Source organism: Sceloporus undulatus, chromosome 6 (assembly GCF_019175285.1).
Source record: "Sceloporus undulatus isolate JIND9_A2432 ecotype Alabama chromosome 6, SceUnd_v1.1, whole genome shotgun sequence".
Lineage (NCBI taxonomy): Eukaryota > Metazoa > Chordata > Lepidosauria > Squamata > Phrynosomatidae > Sceloporus > Sceloporus undulatus.
This window is the reverse complement of record NC_056527.1, coordinates 156,282,838-156,309,136: the sequence shown is the minus strand read 5'-3', so window position 1 is coordinate 156,309,136 and position 26,299 is coordinate 156,282,838. Positions and strand designations below refer to the sequence as shown.

Here is a 26,299-nt window from a genome sequence, read left to right as displayed (position 1 = left end):
CATCATGAGTAGACATGACTCACTAAAAAAGACAAGGCGGAAGGCAATAAATAAAAAGGAGGACCTAATTCCAGGTAGATAGACTCAATCAAGGAAGGCCAAGTCTGCAAAACCTGAGCAGGCTTGTTGTTAACAGGATGACTTGGAGGTTTCTCATTTCTAAGGTTGCCACAAATTGAAGTTGGCATGACAGCAGTTAACAACAACAATAACAAAGTAGCTATAATCATAATTAGACATGAATTCCATCAATTTGTCTAATTGCCTTTAAAAGCTCTACAGTTTGGTAGCCATCACTACAGTTTGTAGAAGATATGTGATCTCTTTATACCAGAGATACCCAAAGTGATGGTCTACGGACTGGTGATGGTCTCTAGCCATGGGCCATTGCTTCGTGGTGAGTTTCCAGGAAAGAAAGAAACAATTGCAGCTAATGGGCACAAATATGATGCCAGCACTTAGCACACCGGGGAAAATAAATACTAGCTGTTCCTCTACATCAGATAGTTTGGAAAACATTTCTAACATAGGGAACCTCCTTCAGCCCAGCATTTCAGAAAAGTTGCCAGAAATGATATTCTAGCAATCAGAAGAGTTAATAGGAAAAGGGTGAGACCAATTCCTTCAGCATATTTTAGATAAAAGCATATGTGCCAGCATATTTTATCTGACTTTGAAGGAGTGGCTTTGCAAAACTATCCTTACCAAAACCAGTTCAACCTTTTAGAGCAAGAAAATACCATACAAAACTTGAGAACCCACCATAGCACTGGATTAACTGGGCAAACAGCATAAACTGGAATAAAGGAACCTTCCAGTGCTGTCTTAAGCAAGTGCGCATTACATGCCTGAGCTTCCCAGTGTTCCATGTAAAATTCCATTTATTTGTAGTAAGTCAAACACAGCTGAATCCACTAACACCTTTCCTTTGTGTGCTGGCTGCTCACAGGAACCCTCTGCCCATTCCTGGTACTGACCTCAGGATGGACCTCTTGCAATGAGCAGAAGAAAGGCAAAAATGGTGGTCGTCCAAAGTGGGTGATGGAACGCAGGCCTGTGAACAAGCTCTGGTTGAGGACATTCTGGAAGTGTCGCTCGCAAATGTACTAGAAAGAGAGAAGGCAGCAGTCAGACCTGAACCAGTAGGAGGGAAGGAATCTTCTGCTTCTCTTGGAACCATGAAGCCATCAGCTGAAGTAAGAGATCCCTCAGATGGAACCAGAAATAGTTGCCAGGATAAGCAGGCTTCTTATTTAGTCAGAGATGTTACAGTGATGGGGTGGTAAGGGTATACTAGTATCCTTCACCTTTAAAGTGGTCAGGATTTCAGATATCTGAAGTATCAAATGCTCCTGCATGAGCTGCCTTGAATCCCATTTTGGGAGAAAGGCAAGATATGAATGCATCAAATAAATAATAAATACATTTGCTCACTTGGCAAGATCTGCTGGGGAAGTTTGGGTCTATGTCCCACCAATGTCTTGGTGAGCTTGCCAGACAGGGCCCTTTTGGTGGTGATGTCTCAGTTCTGAAGATCTCTCATTTGGCTGCCTTATTTAACCTTTCCCTGCTAGTCTTCATAAAATTCACTAAAGCTATTTTACTAAGACATGCTGTTTACTTAACTGGTTTTAAACCAATTTTGTTTGCATTTTTATTATTATTATTATGGAACTGCTTTAAGAGTGTCCAAAGTACAGCAGAAAAGTGACAAATAAAATGAATAAATAGACAGATAGCGTCTTTATTCATGGGTGGCTTGGAAGTCAATAGAGAATAACCAGAACTTAAAAACAGCTCAGTTAATGTGTCTAACATTATTGGATGTTAAGAAATAAAAGGACATTTAATTTAATTTTTTTAAATAGAAAGACTAAATAGTTAATAATAATAATAATATTTAAGACGTACAGTATATTCAACTTTCAAGGAATTACACAGGCATTTTCTACTTCCAATCCTTAAAATATTCATCTAAGGTAGTTCAGCATTATCTTTTTCCTATATTGCAGGTGAGGTGTGGGGGCAGAGACACAGTGCCATGGCCACTTACTGAATTCATGGCAAAGGCAAGATCTGAACCAAGAACATTCTGATGTAGTGCTCATTCTCTTAGCCATGAAAGGTATGTTTGCATTCACTAGAGATTAAAAAAAATGGGTAGAACATTGGTGCTGTGTTTTTTGCAGGGTCTCCTCATAAATAGGACTAACAATGTGCAATTTTTAAATAAAAGCTTAACCTTAGCAGTGAGGCCAGGGATATCTCATACATCGGGTTCCTGTAGCACACCACTCCTTGCTAGAGCCTTGCCCCAACCTGTCCACTGCAAAAGGGAGTAATGGAAGCAGCCTGCCTTGCCTCAAAGCAGCTGTCAGGACCAAGTGTCCTGCAGTCCTGAGTTTTCTGGATGTGGCGACTTACCAGCATAGTGGTACGCAGGTCAAATTTCTCAGCCAGCTGTGTGATATAAATGTGCACAGAGACCAGATCGCATTTATCGTTCTCTTCCACCTCACGGATTATATCAGCCATCCACTCAAACTGGCGCTGTGTCCGGGTCACCCAAATGAAATACACCTGGGGGAAATGAGGAAAATGGGTACAGTTGTTTCTACATACTCTTGAAGCCTTAGCGATATTTTGTGGACTGAGCCTTTCCTTCCCAGCATCTTCCCCTTCCCAGCTGACTCAGGCAAAAGCAATCTGCTGCAGCCTCTCCTAGCTTGTCTGCTCTTCCTCATTAATAGCTTTTGCCGTTTTGATCAGCCTGCTATTGTATGGCCCCACATGTCCTGGTTTTTGTCTATACAATATTGGAGGGTATCAAATTATTTGCAGATTACATTGCTTAATTAAATTAATCCATGGAACTCCACTCAACTCTGACTATGACTTCTTTAATTGGATGACAGCCCTCATAAAGATCGCTCAATTCTACAACAGAGTAGAAAGGAAGACAAGGTCAGCCTCTTTTTCTATCTGGCCCAGAATTGTTCTTTCTAAGAGGAGGAGACCCATTCCACCTCCAGCTGTTTTGGACTTCCATTCCCATCCGCTCCATTCAGCACTGCTAAATGGTAAGGGATTGTGCAAACTGAAATCCCAAACATTTAGACAGCTAAAGATTTCCTGCTACTTTAAATATCAGTTACAAGGTCTCAGGTAAAGATATTTCCCATTACCCGATAATGATCTATTTTTAACTAGAAATGCCAGAGTTCAAACCTGAGACCTTCTTCATGCAAAACAAATGTACTGATTCTCAACTATGTCCCTTGTCCACAGCTCTAGGAGGGAAACACCCAAGGACAGGAGAGCAAATGAGAAAGAGAACACTGGGTTATAAAGATGCTTAGTAGCATAGTTTTAAGATTCCCATGGGAATGTCTCTTGCAAAAGGAAAATTCTGTGCAGAACGGAAGGTGGTGTTACTCATTTCCCATGAATCATCTATCCTGTTCAACTTCTCTGGGAACAAAGTGGTGTTTGTATCACTGGAGACGGACAAATATATCAACTTTAGTTTCTCACTTTTCAAGTGGTACGTTTGTTCAGTTTCACACCTGCATCAGTCTGTGAATGTCTTTTATTAGAACTCAACATGAAAATTCATAAAGCTTTCATGCACATTTCTTCTAATATATGCATTGCTATCACAGCTGAGAAAGTTACTTTTCAAAAGTAATGTCAGGCATCCTCTTAGGCAGTTACAATGTTGTAAACTAGGCTTAACATCTCCTAACTGTTTGGTATTCACATTTATGGTCATGGCACCATTGCCACATCTATGAAATGATCCCTAAACTTGCCTTGAAGTCCAGGCAGCAGTGCCCAGGGATGGAGTTCTGCAGTGCTGGCAAGCAGGATGCTGAAGGTCCAACTTCCTCCTACCAGCAAATGGTGGTGTGATGAAAAGTTGTGATAGGACTACACAGGGGTCTTGCTCCAGCTTTTGAGTTGTTTCTTGCTGGAAGGAGGGGGTTAGGTTCATCTTCCTTCAGTGCCCTGCTTGCCAGCACCCCAGTGCTCTGTTCCTCTGTAGAGCTGCCAGGATTTTAAGGTGGGTTTTGAAGTATAGATTAGGAAACAGAGCATAGCCATGCTTTATGGCTACATGTCTGATGCAGGATTGCTGCCATTATGTTTCTGCTACTTGTTAAAATGTTGACAAGGAGACTGGTCAGTCAGTCAGATTTTATTGCTTTTTTCCAATGGCCTTTGCATAAACAAAACTACAATAGCACTCTACTAACTCATAGGGAGGCATACTTCTAGAACCACTAGTCATTTTAGTGCCTTTTAGCCTTAACACACCCGTGTCCCCATTCTTTTATCCTCACCTTCTTACACAGGATCCTGGAGCCAACTGTAGACTTGAAGACAAGATCTTTGAGGATGGCTGCAAAAGGTGTCACCCCAATGCCTCCTCCTACTAGCACAGAAACCTCAAATTTGTTCCATTCTTGGTGTCCTTCTCCAAACGGTCCATCCAGATATAGCTGCAAAGAGATATGAAAACTTTCTTACTTAGAAGGCAGGGGAAGTTGATTCACACTGAGATGACTTCTGTCCACAATTAAAAGGAGATGTAGGAAGAATGCTTTTTATATTCTGTATTGGTAGTTTTGGGGGGGGGGGTTAAGTGTAGCAGTTGGCAACAGAAAGTGCAGGACTTCTTCAGTGTACTTTAACTATCTACTTGCTTATATTGTTGTTGGTGTTTTTTTAATAATCACCAGGAGAATACCCAAACCAAAAGATTCTCACCTTGGGATATCGGCCAATTTCTGCTATGCTTTCTGGGGAGTAGAGTTCCCGCAAGCGTGTTGTCCAGGGTCCAGCTGCTCGAATGTGAAGGCTCAAGGTATCCTCATGAGGGGCAGAGGTCAAAGTGAAGGGGTGGTACTCAGTAGTCCCCAAGGACAGGCAAGCAATACGAACCCACTGCCCAGACCTGTATTCAAAGTCCTGGGGTCTCTGGAACTGAAGGTAAGTGACTCCTGTGGAATGGAAACAAGGCTTCTTACATGCCTGCCATTAAAGCACAGGCCAGCCATCCTGTCCTCAACAACTAGCCCAGATTAGCCAGTTACATACAGTGAGCCCTCCACATTCACTGGGGTTAGTTAGGGGCACAAGACCCCTGTGAAAGTGGAAAAACTGTAAATAAGAAAACACTATTTAAATCTGAGAGACAACCTCTCTAGGAATCTCTAGGTCAGTGATGGTGAACCTTTTAGAGACTCCCAACTCAATGGCATTGCTGCACTGGGTGTCATCTGGTGCTAGGGTGGGGTGGGGGTGGGCACCTGTTCTTCCTCTGCCCTTCCATCTCCATGTGCCCTCATGTCAGAGAGGGCACACATGCCACAGATTCGCCCCCATGGCTCTGGGTCCTCCAGCACGACTCTATGGTCAACATCTGCCAAAAATAGACCATTCAATCATGCTGGGGGACCTAGAAATGCCTAGAGAAGTGTTTTATCTAGTACTCTCTAGATCCTCCAGTGCAACGCTATGGTTAATTTCCAGTAGAATCTCTCTGGAGGACCTAGGGATTCCTAGAGAGGACATATGAATCAAATATGTAAATAATCCAAACCGTGAAATTAATAAAATCCACAACTAATCAAAGCCACAAATGTGGCGAGTTGGCTGTATATTTATGAGGAAGGAAAGATGTAATTTTAGAAGCTGTTGATGACCAGAAGGATGGTGGTCAATTTTTGAAGCACAAGCCTTTGTCCTGAGTCCCATTACGGTCCCCGCCAAAGCAGAGTCCAAAATCAAGAGAAGCTGTGTTGGTCCACATCAACAAACTAGTTCTGGAACTTTTCATCTCTAAAGATGCAGGTGTTTCATAAAACCAATGGGTCTCCACAACTGCACATTGAAGACCAAGCCCTACCTCTCAAATACTTAAATTTACAACAAAGAGAGATGATAACAATATATTGTTGCTATAATGCTGATGATGACATATCCTAGGCTCTTTACTGGAAGGAGGATCAGTTGATACCAAGCATGTACCTGATGGGAGGAGTTCAGCCTTCACCACACTGATTTCCACTTTTTTCCTGCTCAGACTAAGGAGTTTGTCTGCTCCATATAGGAGGGCTGGGACAATGAAGTAAATGTGGAAGCGGGGCTGCTGGATCAGAGCATAGCTGCCATGAATGATAACCTAGGGAACACATAACCAAAGTTTACCAAACTTCCAGTCACATTATACTGAGCACAGAACAAAACAAAATGTCTTCTTTCATGACCATGTTGAAGGTCTGACCTTTTTTCTGCAGGCATGAAAGCAATGTACATAGGCCTCTCATCCAGACTGGCTTCAGCAAGTGGGCTAAACCATGTACATCCAGACTAGGAGTGAGCTTTGTGCAACTCTGGGGCCACCTGCAGCCCCCCAGAATATTTTGTGGCCCCAAACATTTCTGGAAATGCTACACAGACTTTTCTCTGCCCGCCTCAAATGAGGATGAATGGAAGCCCCTAGGTGCAACAATTTGTTTTTAAAATCAGTTTCAACCCCCCCCCCCCAATAGTGTTCAGTATTACAAAATACCTATTTTTGACAACCAGAGGAGGATATCCAACCTTTTGGATTGTTTTGATTTTTGAGTAGTCCTTGTGGCTCCTTAGGGTCCTAAACCATAAAAGTGGCCCCCACACCTGCCATAGTTGCTCACTCCTGTCCTAGACTGTAACTGAGATTACCTACATTTTGACTTTCTAACATTTCATGGATCCTTTCCTCCTGTTTCCTTCCACATTTCCTGATTTTAAAAATTCTGACCATAATGCATTTCCAATTTTATAACCCACCCCCCATGCACACCCTTTGCAAACAGAGTAAATCAAGAATCATGCAAAATCATCTGCGTTTAATTATTCCACAGATTTGGCAAAAGTCTATCCCAACAATCCTCATGCAGTCTGTCTTGTTCATATTGCTCCAATTATATCAGCTAAGAGGAATGTGAGTTACCAAGATATAGAGAAGGACATAGAGATGATGAGTGATCCAGAATCCTTGGAAGCTAATTCGCCTGAAGTGGTGAGTTGCAAAGACATACATGATGGCGAGGATGACTAACAGCAGCACCCCAGTCATACCTGTGAGAGAGAGAGATGGAAGACATGGTGAAGTAGAGGCCCAAGCCACAGGAAGGCTACTGCATCCTTTACACCGTTGTCTCATCTAGACTTACCTGGGACTGTTTCGAAAAACCACCAGTAATATTTGGGTGGAAACTGTGATCTGAAAAGAAAAATAAATTAATGGTATGAGCAGACCAACCTCGATTCCTCTTTGTAACTTATGCACCGTCTTGTATCTATTACTTCTATAGCTTAAACCTAGTTTTCCATCAAAGTTGATAAGTACTTCTATATTATTATTATTTTGTAATGGATGTGGTACTTATTGTCCTTTCCCCTCCACTTTCTGCAATATTAACCCATTTTATCTCTTTGGTTTCCTTTTACAGGTATAAGGAAATCAACCTCTAGATAAATAATAGTATGAAACAACCTGTAATTGTAGTGTTTTTTCTATTGGTGAAGAATAAATTCCTAGCTGGGAATGTATTTGGGGAGTGGGAGGACACCAAAGGCAACATTTGCTAGGCTGGAAAAAAAATAGAGGGTCTTTGAAAGGGGTCTCCAATGATCAGAACTTCTTCGCTCGTCACGCACATCCAGGCCAAAATGGAGGATATTCATGATGGTGCAGAGCTGCAGATTTACAACTAGAAATAAGCAAGCAACAAGTGAACTCATTGGGATATGATGAGTATAGTTTATGATTTCAATAGATTCCATTTAATCTAGTTGAACCCAATGCTGATTCCTTACATCAGCAAGGGGCTGAACTAAAAGTCTGTGCTTGCTGCTTGGAGAACTCAAAGACCATTATTAGACATTGTAAGCAAGAATGTCAAAAATGACCCTCAGAGATGCCAGACTAAATGTGGGGTTTTGTTGTTGAAAGAAACTTTTTAATTTTACATTACTCATTCAATAAAACAATATCAACCACTGTGGGAAGCTAAGCCATGGGAATAAAAGGCCACCTTTTCAGGATCATCTAGTTTCTTACGGACTGGTGTCAAGGCACATTGAGCCATGGCCCCAAATCCAAAATACTTACTAAAAAATGTTGTGTTGCTGCTCTTTAGTAAAAAGGAAAAGGTCTGAAGCAAAATTCAAAGAGTTTGGGAGTTGAGGGGAAGTCCCTCCTCTTGGTGCCATTTTTGTTGTTGATCTTTAAGAGAAAGCAGTTCACAGTATAGCTGTACATCAAATAGCATGTTGTAATTCTCCACTCTCTCTATGGGCAGAGATTGGAAAGACCATAAAAGAATAATTCTCCCACAGTTGCAAATGGCAACAGCAAGAACTGCACTGGCAGGCTGGTCACCATTTTGTCAGATCTACCATTGTTTCTAGCCATTCTATGTGTATGCGGATAAGTGTAAAAATGGTTGTTGGCACAAAACAAATGATGAAAAATATTCAGAGAAAATTATGCAAAATGTCCTTCTTTGGGGGATTTGTGTGAGAAAAACAAAAATCTCAAAAAAAGAAAAAGTCCTATGGGAAATTTCAGCAACGCTTCAGTTTCTACAGTTAGGGATTGCCCCATAGAGCGATGGTGGATCTTTTAAGGAGATGGTAGATGTTATTGCATGTTAAGGTAAGACAGTGATCACTATGATTAACCGCATCATCTTAAAGGTCTTTATTTTCATGTAACAGATGCTGTTGCTATTGATAAAGGTACAATGTCATTCTTATTAATGAGGATCACAATCAGCACTTAGCTCAAAGTGTTTGCAATTAATTTGCTTTTCTGCTTGACTTTCATACAGCCTACCTAAACTCCTCCTGGAATCTTTAACGAAAAAAGTCTTTATTTAAGGAGAGATATCTCAGTATTAGGGGATAAAGCATCTGAACAATGGTTGTATTGTTCTTGTTCAACAGGTATTGTTTCCAACACAAACAATTCCTAGAAAATAAATACACATAAACCTTTGGACTCGACAACACAGTTAACAGAAATTTCAGCTGGTCGTGAGCTGAATGCTGGATGGTAATTTCCCATCCTTTTCTTTGAGGAACCAGGAAGTATATCTATCCCACTTAAAAAGAGACTGAATGAGCCAAAATTCATCAAGCTTGGAGTCTTCATGTCACAGTGGTGGCATAAATCCAAAACTGAACACTTGCTCAGAGGCAACAGTTTTGTATCTTTCTCCAACCATTTACGTTGTCCAACTGAGACCAACTCACCCCTCTCCGCTGCATTCTCAAGATCTTATTTATGCGAATGAGAAGACACTGTCACTACTCACCCATCATTCACAAAGACATTGGAGAAGAGGCAGGACAAGATACTGAGCGGAGTGACTGAGAAGATGTAGACATTCACAACGTGGCCCAAAGTGTGCAGAACTGTGGAATGCAAATACAGTGAAAAAATGAATCCACACCAAAATAATAAACATTTTAAAAATCCAAAGTAATTTCAAACCTCCTGTAACAATTATGATGTCCACTTAATGAACTATGAGAAATTTGAGAGCTGTAAAGTAGCTAGGATATGTAATAAAAGGAGCCGATGTGGTGCAGTGGTAAGAGTGATGCACTAGAACTGTGAAGAGCCTGGTTTTATTTATATTAGTCCCACCTACAGTACTACTTTAGATCCATTAAATCAATGGGAATTTAGAAAACACTAGTTAACTAATTAACATACCATATTTCTCCTGACAGGGGAATAAAGTAAAGTAATATATAATTAAAAATCAGATCATGGTGATGATGATAAACCTTTAATGGTGCTGTGCTATTTTGTTGACTTGTATACAGTATAGTCTTCTGAGTATATTTTAATGGTTTTAATTTTACAATTTTTAAAGGATTTTTCATATGTTTGCTTTTTATTGGGTTTTTTTTGGTATTGCTTCTAATCTGTATTCTGTACTGGAAAATTATGAAGATACATATTTATTTATTTATTTGCCTGTCATTCCCTCAACTCAGGATGCAAGATGATATAGTTAATTCATCAGTTTCCTGACAAACCAATTGGTTTCTCTGTCTAAACTAGTTTGCTTGTGATTATAATGCAATTGTTTCATAAATGTGCTTAATCAAGACGAGGCTTCCTTACGTTCCATGTATGCATCTAAGTAGGCAGAATAGCAAGATAAAATCTCCGTTTTTAGTACTATTATGCCTCTGAATTCCAGGAACTAGACAATAACAGTAAAATAGTCTACATATTGGGGTTTCCAGGAGACATCTCACTGGCTGCTTGGACATACAGAATACCAGACTAGGGGCTTGTTTACACCAGTCAAAATAATCTGGATACAATCCAGAGTATTCCACTCCAGAGCTGCCCCAGATTCACTAAATGAGCATCACACATACTGGCATGAAAGTGATGTGAAGCCGCCTTGCAATCAAGATGGTTGGCTGGGCTAATAGCACACCAGTGCCATGTCCTCCCCAGGACTTCTGCTGCCTAACCATCCAAGCTCTCTGGCAGAGCCTTGCTAGTGACATCACTTCTGGTGAGATCAGAATGGGGTGCCCAGCCATCAATGAGAAAAGGGTACCAGAGAGCTATTTGGCTGGCTGGCAAGGTGGCAGCACTGGTGACAGCCCCAAGGAGGCTTCCCAGCACTGATCAGTGAGATAGAAAATGGCGATGCCTGCCACAATGATCTGTCCCAGTAGGATTTTGTGACATGTTGACAACTGGAGTGCCCTAAATCTAACCTGATCCTGCTGTCTTCAAAAACACTGAAATCACACCACAGTTTCTGGGAAGCTCCAGAGTAACCTGCAAGTTTTCTTAAGTTGAATTAAAAGACTGAAAGAAGTTGTTTTGCTGCAGAACAGGCTGTACATCATCTGAACTGAATGCACCAGGTTCGAGGTGAGTACAATTTTTTTCTAGATTGAAGTGTTGTACATCTTTGTACCTCAGGATTTCTGGGACTTTTAGTATAGAAAAGTAACTTTTCTAACAACCAGACTAAATAAATATTTGCAGTTATCCAAAAAAGTTATGTTCTCATGTTTGTGTCAACTCCAGTGCAGTAGGTTGGTGCATACATTTGTATGTGTGAGCAGCATCTCACTCTACCTGAGAAGATGAGGGCTCCTGTTGCAATCCAACGGTGGAAATCCACAGCAGAATCAAAGGGGATGTAGCGATTGAAAAAGGTTTCTCGCAGAAAAGTGATGAGATTCCGACACATGGTAAGCAGGATAAATGAGTACATGAAGGAGATGCTAGCTCCTGCCCCACGAGAGATGAGGATGCCAACAAAGGTTGTGTCTGCAATTCCCGTTGGTGGTGATGCAAAGCCATAATCTAGGAACAGAGCAGAACAGTTTGGTTGTGAATGAGAATTGCAAATCCTGGAACAACAGGGCACTGGACATGATCTCATAGTTTTGGCATGCTTGGATAGTAAACAGAAGTACGTGCCTTACAATCCTTTGGCTACTCCCATTAAAAAAACATGGCAAGGTATGTTCTAATTCTAAGTGGCCCAAAGACATTTTACAATAGCTCTCCATCAATACCAATTTGGAAAGAGTCTTCCTCTTGCTTCCAACTGTGTGTCTAATAAGGTGGGGTTCAAGTTACAGCAGGGCTATTCATATTTTTCATTTTACAGCATCAACACTGGGACTAAAAAGGTACAGTTCAGTCCCTAAAGGTCTGAGTCACTAAAGCAGCCACTAAACATAAATTTTAAAAAGGTAGTTTAGCAACAAACTTCCTTCGTTAGCAATTAATAAGCTCTACTTGCAGCTGGTGAGGAGGTGTCAGTCTTGTTTTCAGCCGGGTGTTAGTATGTGCTGCAAGCAGATACATACGTGGCCCTCTTAGTCGTGGCTGCCACTTGCTGCCTCCTCTGGAGACAGACATTCCTCCTTCCTCACTGTTGGAGGATGCGGAGTTCTGGCCCTCATGAACCACCATGCAAGGGCTTGAGCCTAGCAGCTGGATCGGCGGTGTTAGGTAGGCTGGTAACTCACAGTAAGCCCTCTCCACAAATACACCAGCAGTGATGGCTGAGAATATCACTACGCAAATGATGTGGCGTCGGTAGTTCTCAATGAAGCGCTTGAACTGCTGGATCTTCTGGTGAACCTTGCTTCTCTGGTACCTCTCACGCCGTGCCTCCGTGTAGACATGGGGCTGAGGAAAAGACAGTCTGTAAAATGCAGGAAAGGTTGGTCCATGTGAGAATGCTTAATTTCATAGAATCATAGAGTTGGAAGAGAGCTCAAGGGCCATCCAGTCCAACCCCATGCCATTCAGAAATACACAATCAAAGCACTTTCGACAGATGGCCATCCAGCCTCTGTTTAAAAACCTCCAAAGAAGGAGATTCCACTGCTTTCCAAGGCAGTGTATTCCACTGTTGAATAGCTCTTACTGTCAGGATGTTCTTCTTAATGTTGACGTGGATTCCCTTTTCCTGTAGTTTGCATCCATTTGTCTTTCAGATGTGGTACCACAATCATAAACTAAAATAACATGAAATGTTTAGGCTGGAGAAGAGAAGATTAAGAGATGATATGATAGTCCTGTGTAAATATTTGAAGGAATGTCATAGTGAGGATGGAACAAGCATGTTTTTTGCTTGCATGCAGGAGATTATCACACAGGGGATGGGATGTCATTGTCCCATCCCTTTCCGTCCTTATCGTGTGACTGCAAGAAGGACTTTCAGACAACGATCCACTTATTGAGACATTATCCCATCCGGAAAGCAAGAGTGACAGTGATCACGCGAAAGACTTTCATATGACGTTGCTCTGATCTTGTCATTGTTCTGTCACTGAAGTGGCATTGCTTGGCATTTTGCATTAATGAGACTTCACATTAATGCACTGCCACTTCAATGACAGGATGATGACAGGATAAGCGCTGCGTTATGAAAAGCTTTTGTGTGATCAGTATCATGGATGGGATAAGGACGGGGGAGCAATCCCATTCCTATCCCATCTGTGTGTGATAATCTCCTTAGTCTGTGGAGCAGCAAAAAACAAGTTTGCTCCATCCTCAATATGACATCCCTTCAGATATTTAAACAGTGCTATCATATCATCTCTTAACCTTCTCTTCTCTAGCCTAAACGTTTCATGTTATTTTATTTTATGATTGTGATACCTCATCTGAAAGACAAGTGGCCATGATATCTGGGAATGATGGCAATTGAAGTCCAACATGCCTGGAGCATACCAGGTTGGGGGAGGCTGATATTTATATATATATACCAAGGAGCTTGGTCTAATGTTCATGTTCTCTGACATTATTATCCTTACAAATACCCTGCTAGGTAGATTGTTGCTGTCGTCCAGGGTGACAAGATGTCCTAACTGCAAAAGAGGGCAAGATACTACAAAATATAGGACATTCCAGAAAAAATTAGAACATTACAAAATAAAAGCTAAAAACATTCATAGAAATGTAAATTCATGCTTCTGAATCATGAACAAAATGGAGGACATTCTGGAATGCCTCCTCAACAGAAGGTTGAAATGGTGGACATGTCCTGGAAAAGGAGGACATCTGATCACCTTGCCGCTGTCCCACTCCATAGCGTGGAGGATAACCTGCTGTAGCATTCATACTTCTATATTAGGACTCTCATAGGCAATGAGGCCAAGTTTGCACATCTTTCACAGCCTGCCTCTGCTCTGTGGCCTAGAAGCTGACCTCAAGGCAAGCAATTCACTTCCAGAAGTACAATTTGATCGTGTATACAAGGCAAATGATATGCTTGCCAAGAGATACGCCCTGATAACAACCCTCATCAGGATATTGAATCACAGGCACAGCTGCGAAGTCAGTAGACACTTACAGTAACTGGGAAATATTGTGACTCTGAAGACACGCAAAGGCTGGAGATTCCAGAGATAAATCAGAAAATGCAAATAAATCTTAAGGTTTATATAAAAGCCCTCACACCCTCAACCTGGAGATAGTTTTGTTTTTTACACTGCGATGGGGCAATGGAGGAAGGTAATTTTAATCTCAGTAGCAAGCCACACAGATCCATTTTTAGGTGAAAACTGGTCCTAAGTCACAACTAGAAGTCACTATCAGTTGTGTCTTCCAGAGGTCATCTGGTTTGTAGGGACATTTTGGAATCTGGAATAAAGCAAATTTGACACTCTTGAAAGCTTCTTGAACAATGATTTATCTTTCCCTCAGTTTTTGGGCTGGTGGCCCAGGGCTCTTGGAAAATCACAAAAATTGGGTTTAGGGAATCCACATACAACACTTTCCTGATGTATTGTAAATTAAATCACTGTGGCAAGACACAGTGCCATCCATATATCACTGGCATTTTCATTTCATTGTTTCTTTTTCCATGTGGACAAAGAACCTATCCACAATATTCACAGGGCCCTATAGCACAACCCTCCCCATACCTACTTCGGAGTAAGTGCCACTAGCCAACTGTAGATGACCGCAGACCTAGTTGCATCCCATGAGTGCACTGGGCATTTGGTATCCACTGAGGTTTGGTTCCAGGACCCGCCATGAATATTAAAATCAGTATGTGCTCAAATACAATGGCATAGAAAAACATATAACATTGCAAAGTCAAGGTTTGGTACGGATATGGAGGGCTGACTGTAGTCCAAGTAACACGCAAAATGGATGAATGCCCAATTGTGACAAGTCACCCAGATAAAAGTGTCTGGAGGCTCATTGCTTACCAATTGTCACTTTTGTAATTTTTAAAATTGTACTGTACTGAGCTTTTATTTTGAGTCCCAATTCTCAGGGATAAAAGCAGGACACGAATACTAATACTAATACTAATACTAATAATAATAATAATAATAATAGTCTAAAATCCTTTATGTAAACTGCAAGGGAATGTTCCTGCTGCCAACTGCATCCCCTTCCTCCTCTCCATAGTAGCCAAAAAAATCGGCCGTGAACTGCAAATGTTGACCCACAAAAATCACATGACTTTTTTGTTCCGATTTGGCAAGAAGGGGAAATACTTTCTGGGAGGGAATAATATGTTGCTATTGATGCCAGGAATTGCTATTGAATAGTATGGGACAAAAGAAGCATTGGTTGTTGTTTTTTTATCCCCACCCCAAGAAGTATAGCAACAAATACCACAACTATCGGCACCATTTCCAGGATCTGGAAGATTTAAATATTTGCTATTTCAGGAGCCTTAATGTATTGAAAGATGACAAAGCAATGCTTTACATAAATAAATATTAGCATGTGTGAGAATACACTTCAAGCGCTTACTTTTTGCCTTGTCTCTTCCGTAGATCTTGCCCCAGACCTTCCCCAGGAAGCACATCTCCACCCACAATCAGGGGTTTTTCATGATTTAAAACCCTGTGAGAGAGCAGATTATCACTTTCCAAAGAAATGGCTTATCTGTGACATTGCCTGGAAACACACCAACAAATATACGCCTTTGATTCATCATCATCTTCACAAAAACATTTCCTTAAACTGGACTGGACTAGACTACACTGGACCTCCCAATTTAGGAGCAAGACAGCAGCAAACCTCCTGCTTATAATTGCCATCCAAAGAAAAGGTTTACCTATGACACTACTAGGAACTAAGCCATTTCTCCTGGGCCTTGGACTTTATCATTGTCTTTGAGAAAAAGTTTGACCAACGGCAGGTGAATAAGACAGGCTGCATCTACACTGAGAAATAATGCAGTTTGACACTGCTTTAACTGTCAAGGCTCCATCCTATGGAAACTTGGGATTTGTAGTTTGTTGTGGCACCAGCCCTCGCTGACAGAGAAGACTTACTATCTCACAAAACTGCAAATCCCACAATTCCATAGCATTGTGATAATAATAATAATAACAACAACAACAACAACAACAACAACAACAACTTTATTATGGCCATTTGGCCGGCACACATTGTGACTATTAAGATTGTTTGGCTGTTAATTTGTGGAAGAACTGGATTGACTTGCAGGGAAAAAAACTCACTTAGGGAAAGTTGATGGACAGGTGTCCTTTCCCATTAAACTTTTTGTGTAACAACAGCAGCGGCGGCAGTCCCTGATTCTGTAACAAGTGAAAAGAGACAGCCTGGTCGCAGCCACCACAAAAGGAGCACATACTGTGAACTGAGCTACACACAAATGAGAACAAGCACTTTTCTTAGGGTGTTTGTTTTAGGGATCCTTGGTCCATTTGCTTTTGTGACTCAAAAGTCTGAAAAATGACAGTTCCAAACTCCTGACTCCCCCTTTTTTTAATGAGCTGCTTTTTTATTCTATTGCTGTCTCTTTTGCACTACACAACTACAGCATATTGGTACTGTTTAAGCACTCTTGCAGAGAATGCTAAACACCGAGTGATAGTACAAAGCCCAGGATTCCATAGAATGAAGCCACGGGAAGTTCCATGGCTTCATCCTATGGAATCTTGGGATTTGTAGTTTCACTGGGTGTTTAGCATTCTCTGCAAGAGCACTTAAGTGTCTCCCTAAACAAGAAATTTTATTTTTTTTCATAGTATGCATGTAGTATGAAATGGACTTCAGATTGGTACTTCTCTTGCTGTGGATGGTGATACCCTTATTCTAACCCTATTTTTCCATTGCTGGGTACCCTTCAACACGGATGCATTGCAACTCCCATCATCCCCAGGCAACACAGCCAATGGGGGTGATGGGAGTTGTAGCCCAACTAGGAGTATAGCTGGAGGGGGCAAAATGATGACATTGTGCCACCAGTACGAATTCTCCACACCATGAAATTCTCCTCTAGTTCCCAAATTTCTAGCACAGCAGGCACTGGGACATTGAAAATCATTATATATATATTATATATATATGCGCGCATGCATGCATGCATGCTGTGTTTGAATTCCCTGAGAACCTACGGCTGCCCCTTTTCTTTGGATGTCTAAACTGTATTTCTAAATATTGAGCTGAAATTTTAAGTTATTGCAATGATATAAATTTGGAGACTAAAGGAAAATTTCACTTGAGGAGGGGACAGAATTCTTATTGGGGGGCAATGCTCCCATTTTGTCCCCTCTGTAGCTATACTATTGGAGGGCAAGGCTGACCTATTCTGCTATTTCTTATCTGCATTAAAGACTCTTTTATAAAGCCTTGTGTATAGCTGCTTTGAATCTTATGTTGGGAGAAAGGGCGGATATGAATAAAACAGAAAAATGTAAAAAAAGTGACATGTGGATTAATATAAGGATACACTTTTCAGAGGAAGAGACCAGATAAAGTTATAAATATATTGCTGCAGTACTAATTCTAAGGTCATAATAACCTTTTCTTTTCCTGGTCTCCTCTCTCCTGTTAATATACAATGGAAAGTCCAGTCCAGTTTAAACAGTGTTACCTTTCACTCTTTTCCTCTACAGAAAGTCATACTTATTCAGATCTCTCCTAAAAGCCTCTGTCGTTTCATTCTTCACTTGAAAAACTGAGACAAATACAATTGTGTAGGGAATTTTTGGAAGAGAATAGTGCTGTTTCCCCCCATTCAGTTCAAAGAGAGTACAGAGTGCGGCAGCTGCTTCTCGTATTTAAGGATATATGGCAACCTAAGTACAAAATCCATTTGGTTCAATTCATCATCCACTCATCAATGTGATCATTCAAAATGCCTTTGGCATCAAATGAATAACACTAAAGCACACTAAATAGCATTATGGGGATATCTGTTTCAAAAATCAGCATGTACAAATATTGTTTTACATAAGTGTAAGAGACGGCTGGTTAAACAAACTATAAACATAATAGAAGTTTTCACAGATCAGTTTACTGTGCGGTGTGGAGGAAATGCTTTAGATTAACCCAGGCTCTATGTAGCCTACATGTTATAAAAATGATTATGAGATCTGGACAGATTGCTTACCCATTATTTCTGTGCAAGATGGATCCATGGTTATTTCTATTCTGTCTCCATCTGTCTGGAATTCCTTTGGATGACAGAAAGGAAAGTCTGTTATCACCAAGGATTTGGTAGAGTTTGAGAAGGGAGAAAGAAAAGAGTGTCTGTTTGGTAGAGCTTGGCGAAATAATTTCTTGAATGACAACTCCCATAATGCTGGCCTGGGATTCTGGGAGTTGTAGTCCAAGTAACCTTACTAAAATCTGCTTCTTGAGCGTGTTTCTCAAACCAAAGATTTACTCATCCATCATCCTGTTTCCACAAAAGATACAATAAAGGAAGGAAAAAAGGCAGGCAGAGAGATAAAACAGATATCCTCAAAACTGACTGACCACAACTTAAATTGTTTTTATTATTTAATTAATTTCTTATTACTTTTAAAAGGCTTTAAGTGACTTTTACATTGCTTACGTATGTACTTTTATTGTGAACCACTTAGGAATGCCATACTAGTAAATGGTACAGAAATGCAAATATTAAAAATAATAAACAAATGTTAAAAAAAATGTTTCCTTTGATTCTCAAATGTCTAGCACTGAAGTAACTTAAAATTTCAGTTGAGCTTTTAGAAGTACAGTTTAGGTATCCAAAGAAAAGGGACAGGCAGCATTACCAAGGGAATGAAAATACAGTAGATACCAGGCATACCTCTGTTAACAAAGCCTCTGACAAAGAAGTTCCTTTTTACAAAGTCTTTTTATGCCCACTCAGCCCACACTTTTTCTTTCTCTTCATCTGTCTAGATGGAAGGACTTTTTAAAAGTAGAATCAGCACTGGAAGAATGCTAAAGGAAGGCTGGAGAAACGTAGCATTGCTGCAGCATGTCTGCAGTAAACCATGCAATAAGATTTGAGATGGGGAAAGAACCAGTGATTCCCAAACTTTGGTCCTCCAGCTGTTTTGGACTTCAATTCTCAGAAGGCCCATGCAGCTTGACTAGTAGTCAGGAATTCTGGGAGCTGAAGTCCAAAATATCTGGATCATCAAAGTTTGGGAACCATTGTGAGCTGATCCTATGTAGCTGTGTGTGCCTCCCTACAACAGGAAAAGTAAACAGCAGCTGCCTCCAGCATTTCTTATGGAGCATCCATTAACAACAAAACAGAGCGAAAAGAGGGAAGTAGATACATTTTTCTCTCTAGCTCCCTCAAGCATGTTAAAAAGCATTAGTCTATGTGTTTAACCATCAAAATGGAAAAAATAAGAAAAGTGGCTGGAATTTTTTTTTAAACCCCTTAACATATTTTGGGAGAAGCCTTCAAGTGGTCTCTAGAAGGTTCAGTATGAATTTGTTTACTTATGTAAGACTTGCTTGACCTGTCTGTTTCATTTCCCATGTGCAAATAGTTAATGCTGGATAAAAAAAATGCTGAAAATGGTTGAAGTGCATGTTATTTCTGGCTCTGGTACCAAACCTTCTGTTAAAGGAGTAATGCCCAGGACAAATCTAGTTTGTTAACTGAGGTATATCTGTACAAGAAATCTAAGTGTGAACCATTTTCAGTGTCTCAGAGGCTGTACATATCGGTGTTATATGCCGGCCTTGGGGCAGAGTGGGGGCATGACGTCTGCGTGATTCATGCCCCAATGCTGCCCTGATGACGCCATCATGCTGTGTGCCTGACTGCACAGAGGGCAGCATCACAGCATTCCTTTGGTGCTGTGTCCAAATGAGACAGCACCAAAAAAAGCATTGGAAAGTGCCTCGGCGCCTTTCCCCGGTGTGAAAAGGAGTGGAATTTTGCCATTCCTTTTAGTGTCAGGGAAAGGCTGGATCAGGGTTGTGGCATTTAGCTGCTGTGGCCCTGATCTGGCACTGAAAGGGGCAGCAGCAGGCCTCTTCAAACAGGCAGTCTGTTTAGCCCCTTCACTCTTTGCAATGCTAGAAATTTGGAGTGAAGGAAAATTTAATTGGGAGGCAGCATTATTATTTGGAGGAGTAATTATTTTCTGTCTCTCATGGTAGGGCCAGTCTGAACGACTCCCCACTTGCTCACCCTTCTGAGGCTTAACCTGGGCTTTCTCTTTTGTTTCTCCTGACCTTCAATAAAGAGTTGAGCACATTGAAGTTCATTGTGATGTTCCCGCAACATATAGTGAAAATCCTCCCAAGTGAGCTCTTCCTTATCTTGGAACCCAGACTCCCGGAACAAAGACTCAATGACTTCTTCAGTCTTACTTTGAGAGAGGCAGTTGTTAGAGATCTCGATGAAGGATCTAGAACAGAAGAGAATTCAATGTGGGTTAGCAAAATGGACAGCATGACACAAAAGCACCAAGAAAGCAAAGGGTCACTGCTATGACCTCCAGCATTTCACAGATGAAAACAGGGACATGTGTGGCCAAACAAGTGTAGTCAAGATGACAAAAGTTAATAATGAGGAAGAACACACAAGCTAAAAGAAGCTGCAGCTGTATCCTTTTTCTTGTATGCACTGTTGAGTTGTATATGCATTGTAATTCATGCCCAGAGGTCAGAAAAATTACCTGTGGATTCAAGGGAAAGTAACTTTTCCAAGCTCTATTCATGCCTAGTACAAGTCAAGCAAACTCACTGGACTGCTAAGCTAATTGACATTACTACATGCTGAGTCAGGAGCCTTATTCCAATCTTTCCTTCCTTTCCTCTAGATATTTTGAATTTCAAGTCCGATCATCTTCAGTTAGTATGACCATTGGAGGTAATTTTTACCCAGACCTCCCTGGTCCAATTTAAAAGCATATCAGATCATCTGGCTAGATATAGAAGCTCAGACACCTGTAGTATTTAAAGCATGTCCACTACCTCTGGGCTTTAGTTCCTTTCCAAGTACAGGGAAGTTCAGGATCCTGGATTCAAAATCTGGCCCTGCTGCAGTCCTTATCTTGCCTGCCTCAGCTGGCCACACTCCTTCCCCATGCCATCACACTTTCAAGGTTTCTTGGCTTTTGTACAGTTTTATTTCCATATCTCCTTTCACCAAAAGTCAGGCTGAGACGCCTAGGGCTTGGTTACTGGTAGTAAGATCTTTAAAGTAAAGTATGATGGCATTCCCATTCTTTTAGCTTTGGACTCACCCACCACTGGAATGTGACTCCTGAAAAGATCTCTGAAATTAAATCTGACCACCACCTTTTCTATAGCAGTAGGTATAAAAATGTAGAGATGACTGGTTTTGGTTCTTCTCTGAGATTTCCCCCCCTCCATCAATATGAACAGTGATGATATTGCATGAGTAATTTTGACCCATTGGCTGCAGAAGACTAAGATTATCCTATGAGACAGTAGCAATGAAAATAAAGGCTGGGTTTTCTGTGGTGCCTGCAGGAAAGGACTTTGGGGTAGGAAATCCATGCCTCCATTCAGAAGAATGAGCAGGAGGGCTCCCAAACGCAACAGGCTTGGCTTAAAAATATTGGAGTAAGTGAAGAGATGCACATTACCAACTGAAGAGAGATTCTGAAGCCCAGACACTAAAATTACTTAAATATATAGAATTGCCTGGTTTGGAACCAGAATTGGCATGACAAAGAACAGATTTTTCAGGTGAGGATGGCTGAAGCCAATGTCAGAGACTGGAAGCTTGTTCAGAAATTTCAGTCTTCACCCCGAAGAGGCCAGTTGCAAAGTTGCAAAACCCAACATCTTGTTGCTAAAACAATAACAGGTACCTCAACATCCTAAAGAATTCATCCTTGGAAAGGAAACCATTCCCATCTATGTCATACATTTGGAACATCAGCTTGGACTTTTCTTGTGGTGATCCTGAGAAAGAGAGAAAGAGAGAGAGAGAACATACAGCACTCAACGTAAATGCAGGCCATGGTAGAACACCAGTTATATGGAGGTTTCATTAATCCCCCATCAACATGAAGATTTCAGAGACAAAGCTACAACAGGCTCAAGTGGAATATGGTGGCTTCCAGGTCAGTGGTATGGTGAATCCATTCTGGATTTCTGCTTGAGCCCTAAAGGAGCTATCTAATGTGCTGATGTCTATCTCCACAAAAGAGCACCTTGGGTAGCTTCTTTAAAAATCACATTGGGTAGCTTCTTTAAAAACCAAGAACAAATTCACCATCCCACTAACACAAAAAATACCAGCTGCTACTGCTCAGGCCCAAACTGATAATTGTGGAATGACTTACGTGTGTGTGCTATGTGCCTTCAAGTCATTTCTGACTTATGGTGATCCTAAGGTGAACCTATCATGAGGTTTTCTTGGCAAGATTTGTTCAGAGGGAGTTTGCAATTGTCTTCCCCTGAGGCTAAGAGCATGTAACTTGCCCAGGGACACCCAGTGGGTTTCGTGGCTGAGCAGGGAATCGAAATATTGCAATGGTGTAATGGGAAAATTCTAGTACTGTATGTTAAATTCTGTGCCAAATCCAAATTCTGCGTTTCTTAATTATGATCCATTTTCAAATCACCTTTCATAAAGACCACTAAGATGTCCATAAATTCCCTGAAGGAGAGATATCCATTGCCATCTTTGTCAGCAAGAGAAAACATTGAATCCACAAATACGGACTGGGGCTTTAGGCCCAGAGCATCTGCAAACTCTGCCCGGCTCAGCTCTGACTTCAGTGCTTCCTTGGCCTTCTGCGAACCCTCCAAGCTGAGTTCTCCAGCATCTAATCTGTCAATGTCTAGAACCTGAAAAAGCAAGATTGACAGTTTAGGTTCCTGGAACTGCACTCCTGAACGTTTCTATAATAGAGCCACAGAAATCTAAACAAAACAAGATGGCTTTCACTTATTGGTTAACATTTACAGTAATTTTCAACAAAGACTCAGCCAACATCTCAATAGTTTGGAACATCTATATGATCATTTGAGGTAGCATTGCATAACTGTCTTTATTTGATATTTAACAAAAGAATATGCAAGGAATCCTCAGCAAATAAAAGCATCTACTTCTCACAGTGGGAGAATGAGGAAGAATGAGTAACCATGTAAAGAGATAGAGGTTTCCTTTCACATCACTGCCTCACCATCACCATCCTGCTTGGTGAGCTCTGCATTTCAGCATGTTTCAGTGCTGGGGAGGCAGTCTGCTGGTTTGGCAATCCAGCTTGCTGAGGCTCTCCCCAGTTGCAGCTTCTCTCTCTTCCCAAGCCCTATCCCTCAGTGAAAGGAGAAGTAAGATGGCTCAGTTTGGAAGTTGGCATCTCCAGATATCTAGAACTCGGCTCATCCTTTTCCAAACTGGAAAACCAAGGGGCAAGAGAAGGTAACAGTACTGGGAACCATTACTCCAGGTTGTCTTGGAATGGTAACATCTGAAGGATTTACTGTACTTTCTCTCCTCACCTTTTCCCAATGGGGTCTGTTAAGACATGTCATCTCAAGGCGCTTAGGAGAGGGTGTGATATAACAATAACAACAATAAATATTTCTGACCCGCCTCTCCCCATGGATCGAGGAGGAGAACAACCATAATTAGCAGACACACCACATCAGTTAAAATATACATCAATTGAAAAGGACATACATGCCATTTGAAAGGACAAGACATATGCATAGTAAAACAATCACCATTTAAAATTCATTATTTAAAATTCACAATTTAAAAATCATCTGCATAGCCTGCAGAGACTAGTCTTTAATACTCTTTCAAACCTAGACAGCATATTTAACTGTCAAATCTCTTCAGGCAGGTAATTCCACAATCTAGGGGTGGCTGAAGAAAATGGAGTTGCTTGTTCCATCTCTGTGTAAAAGGTTTCTTCACATACCTGGGCAAATGACTGCCTGAAGAAAATTTCCAAGATGTTTTTCCTCTGCTGCTTGGTAACTGCTTTCTGCAGCAGCTGCTGTTGTTTCATCTCAGATATGTGGAGAGAAAGCCCATTTCTTTCCAGATAGGCTTTCAGCTGCCCAAGGAAGTCCTTGCGCTCTGCCTCGCCATTAAACATCAATACCTATAAGGCAACGGCCAGCATCTTGTTAGTGACACATGCAAGTATACGTCACGCTATACACATACAAATTACATTGACAGCATGTACTGCCTTTGCACATTGTGCATTCCAATTGCACCATGGGCTGTCGTCAGCCAGGCACACTGACCCACATAAAATTGTGCTATGTTAATATTTGGTGTAACATAACTCCACCAACAGATATTTAAGCTACATTGAAGAAATGTAGGATCTCAGCCAATGAGGGGAAGAAGATTTCAGTTCAGTTGAGGAGTCTTAGCTGTATGCCTGCAACACCTAGTTTCTAAGTGGGACCTGCTGCAACAAAATGCTGCAACATGTGCGCTTCTGGGTTCAAGGTTCCAGCCAGCAATGCCCTCTTCTAGGAAACTCTATTCCATTCTCTTCATTCCCTTATTTCAGTTCTTCTGCTTGCAAGGATCTGTAAACTTGCAAGGGCCTGTAGCGATGAAAAGGCAAGATACAAACATTTTCAGCATATCTAACATTAGACACATTGCATACCAGGTCATATTCTTTAGGGATCTTGAGAAGCAAAGACTTGTTTCCTTTATTGTTAGATAAGACAGTCTCAACTGGCTGTTGGCTTTTTAGAGTGATGGTTCGAAGCACAGACAACTTGCTGTCGAGGACTTTGATCAACCTGCCTTCGTGCAGCTGCAGGTAGACAGGACAACTGGGAGTCTTGGTATCTTGCCATTCGAAAGCTGGGGAAAAACAAACATGCCATGGCTTCATTCTACTGAATACTGAGATTTGCAGTTTCATGAAGTATTTACAATTCGCTTTGGCAGGATTTTTCCAGGATTTAAATTCCATTTCTGCACGGCATTTGGGTACTTAGCCTCCTGTGCGATAAACTCTGAAGAGGAGTGAAGCATGCTTTTAAAATATAGTTCATCAGAAAACCTCTAGAAGAAAGAAATATGCTACAGAGTGTGGAAACATTATATTATCATGAAAGAACTGCAGCTGTATAGTACAGTATACCCTATGCTTGTGACAGTAGAAGATCTCAATTTCAATCTCCAGCATCTCTAAATAAAGTTGGAAGTAAACTTCTCTCTGTTATACATGGCTAGATGACCAATGTTCTGATTGATTACAGGCAATTTCTTATATTCTTAGCAGATTGGCTGCTTCCTAGAACTGCCTTCTATTTGCTTCCACTTATGCTTTGCTCATATATTTGTAGAACAACCATTACATGAAAACACAGCTGTCGTCTCCATGGTTCTCCCATTCAAAACCATCTAAACGCAATAGTGTAGTCTCAGGAGACAGAGCAGGGAGGAGGGGTGCATGTAATAGTATTGATTCCATTCTGAGAAGTGCCTCACCCTGTATTCCTTCTGCGTTTACTTCTGTTTGGTCAGAAGGGTTTTGCTTTTTCTGCAGCTTCTTGAAATTTCTCCTCCGGAAGGCGGCAACAATCCAGGCAATAAACAAACTCACTGCAAAGATACAGAGAAGGTAAGCCTAAGTGATAGGTTAAGGCATCACAGCCACATTTGTCTACTTTTACCAGGCTTGGCATAAAGTTGGCATCACTGGGCATTAGCCAAGGCCCACACCCTTGCAGTAAGAGATATTAGTTTTCTCTTTCTTGCTGTTGCTCCCTGTTTACTTGCCCTCTCAAACCTTAGGTGGCCACATCTCATATTCATGCTTCCTGAAGATTTTAGGAGCTGTAGTCTAAAAAAAATGATATCTTTTCTAAGCTTGGATCTCCACTTGGCATTTGAACTGCTACAGGACAGTTACTAATGATATCAGAATTAACTATGATCAACTCATAGTAGAAACATATCCACAACGTTTAAGACAGCTACTTAGCATCCGCTACATATCAATGCAGTCTGACTGTTCCTTGGGGTATGAAGGAACCATTAAAACCTGGACCAAAACAAACCTAAAGGCAAGCAGCAGAGTGCTGTGATAAGAATGCCAAATCCAGCTCCGCTTCCTTTGAAATAATCTAGAATGGTTAGACGCACACAGGGGGGCAGTTGCTCTTTATTCACTGGCCAGGGAAGAGGACATGGAGCATCTGAAAAGAAACATGAAATACAGGGAATGTTAACCCAACCTGATCATTTGCCCATCCCTAAAAACAATTCCTTAAAACTATACACAAACCAGCAAACTTTTGCTCCCACTACAGTTGGAATTTGCACCCAAACAAACCAAACATTTCAATGACTTGACTTGATGTCTGCTCCTATCAGGGCAAAATGCCAAAACCTGCCCCTGGAGCTTTGGCCCACAGAGATAGAGTTTGCTTGGACAGTTGTGTGTTTACTGCCTTCTCTTTCTCTCTTTCTCTCTGTCTCCCTCCAGCAGACAAACAATGTTTCATGTGATCTGGATTTGCAGGTGCGGGTAA

General features: G+C 41.2%; 2 protein-coding genes across 6 annotated transcripts in view; both read right to left on the bottom strand.

Moving 5' to 3' along the window:
* The window catches only part of PATL2 (PAT1 homolog 2), a 741,315-nt gene that overhangs the window by 109,129 nt on the left and 605,887 nt on the right, over positions 1 to 26,299 (bottom strand). The gene's annotated exons all lie outside the window — the stretch shown is intronic.
* DUOX2 (dual oxidase 2) overlaps positions 1 to 26,299 on the bottom strand; it is a 68,204-nt gene that overhangs the window by 6,049 nt on the left and 35,856 nt on the right. The window contains exons 15-33 of the mRNA XM_042475634.1: positions 25,826 to 25,963; positions 25,254 to 25,367; positions 24,418 to 24,620; positions 23,707 to 23,892; positions 22,399 to 22,624; positions 21,640 to 21,733; positions 20,030 to 20,205; positions 17,952 to 18,015; positions 15,338 to 15,430; positions 11,920 to 12,260; positions 11,177 to 11,407; positions 9,372 to 9,471; positions 7,224 to 7,273; positions 7,001 to 7,128; positions 6,034 to 6,187; positions 4,771 to 5,003; positions 4,344 to 4,502; positions 2,425 to 2,580; positions 978 to 1,106 (exon numbers count right to left, since the gene is read on the bottom strand). Coding sequence (XP_042331568.1) covers positions 978 to 1,106; positions 2,425 to 2,580; positions 4,344 to 4,502; positions 4,771 to 5,003; positions 6,034 to 6,187; positions 7,001 to 7,128; positions 7,224 to 7,273; positions 9,372 to 9,471; positions 11,177 to 11,407; positions 11,920 to 12,260; positions 15,338 to 15,430; positions 17,952 to 18,015; positions 20,030 to 20,205; positions 21,640 to 21,733; positions 22,399 to 22,624; positions 23,707 to 23,892; positions 24,418 to 24,620; positions 25,254 to 25,367; positions 25,826 to 25,963 — 2,975 coding nt within the window. The remainder of the gene's footprint in view (positions 1 to 977; positions 1,107 to 2,424; positions 2,581 to 4,343; positions 4,503 to 4,770; positions 5,004 to 6,033; positions 6,188 to 7,000; positions 7,129 to 7,223; positions 7,274 to 9,371; positions 9,472 to 11,176; positions 11,408 to 11,919; positions 12,261 to 15,337; positions 15,431 to 17,951; positions 18,016 to 20,029; positions 20,206 to 21,639; positions 21,734 to 22,398; positions 22,625 to 23,706; positions 23,893 to 24,417; positions 24,621 to 25,253; positions 25,368 to 25,825; positions 25,964 to 26,299) is intronic.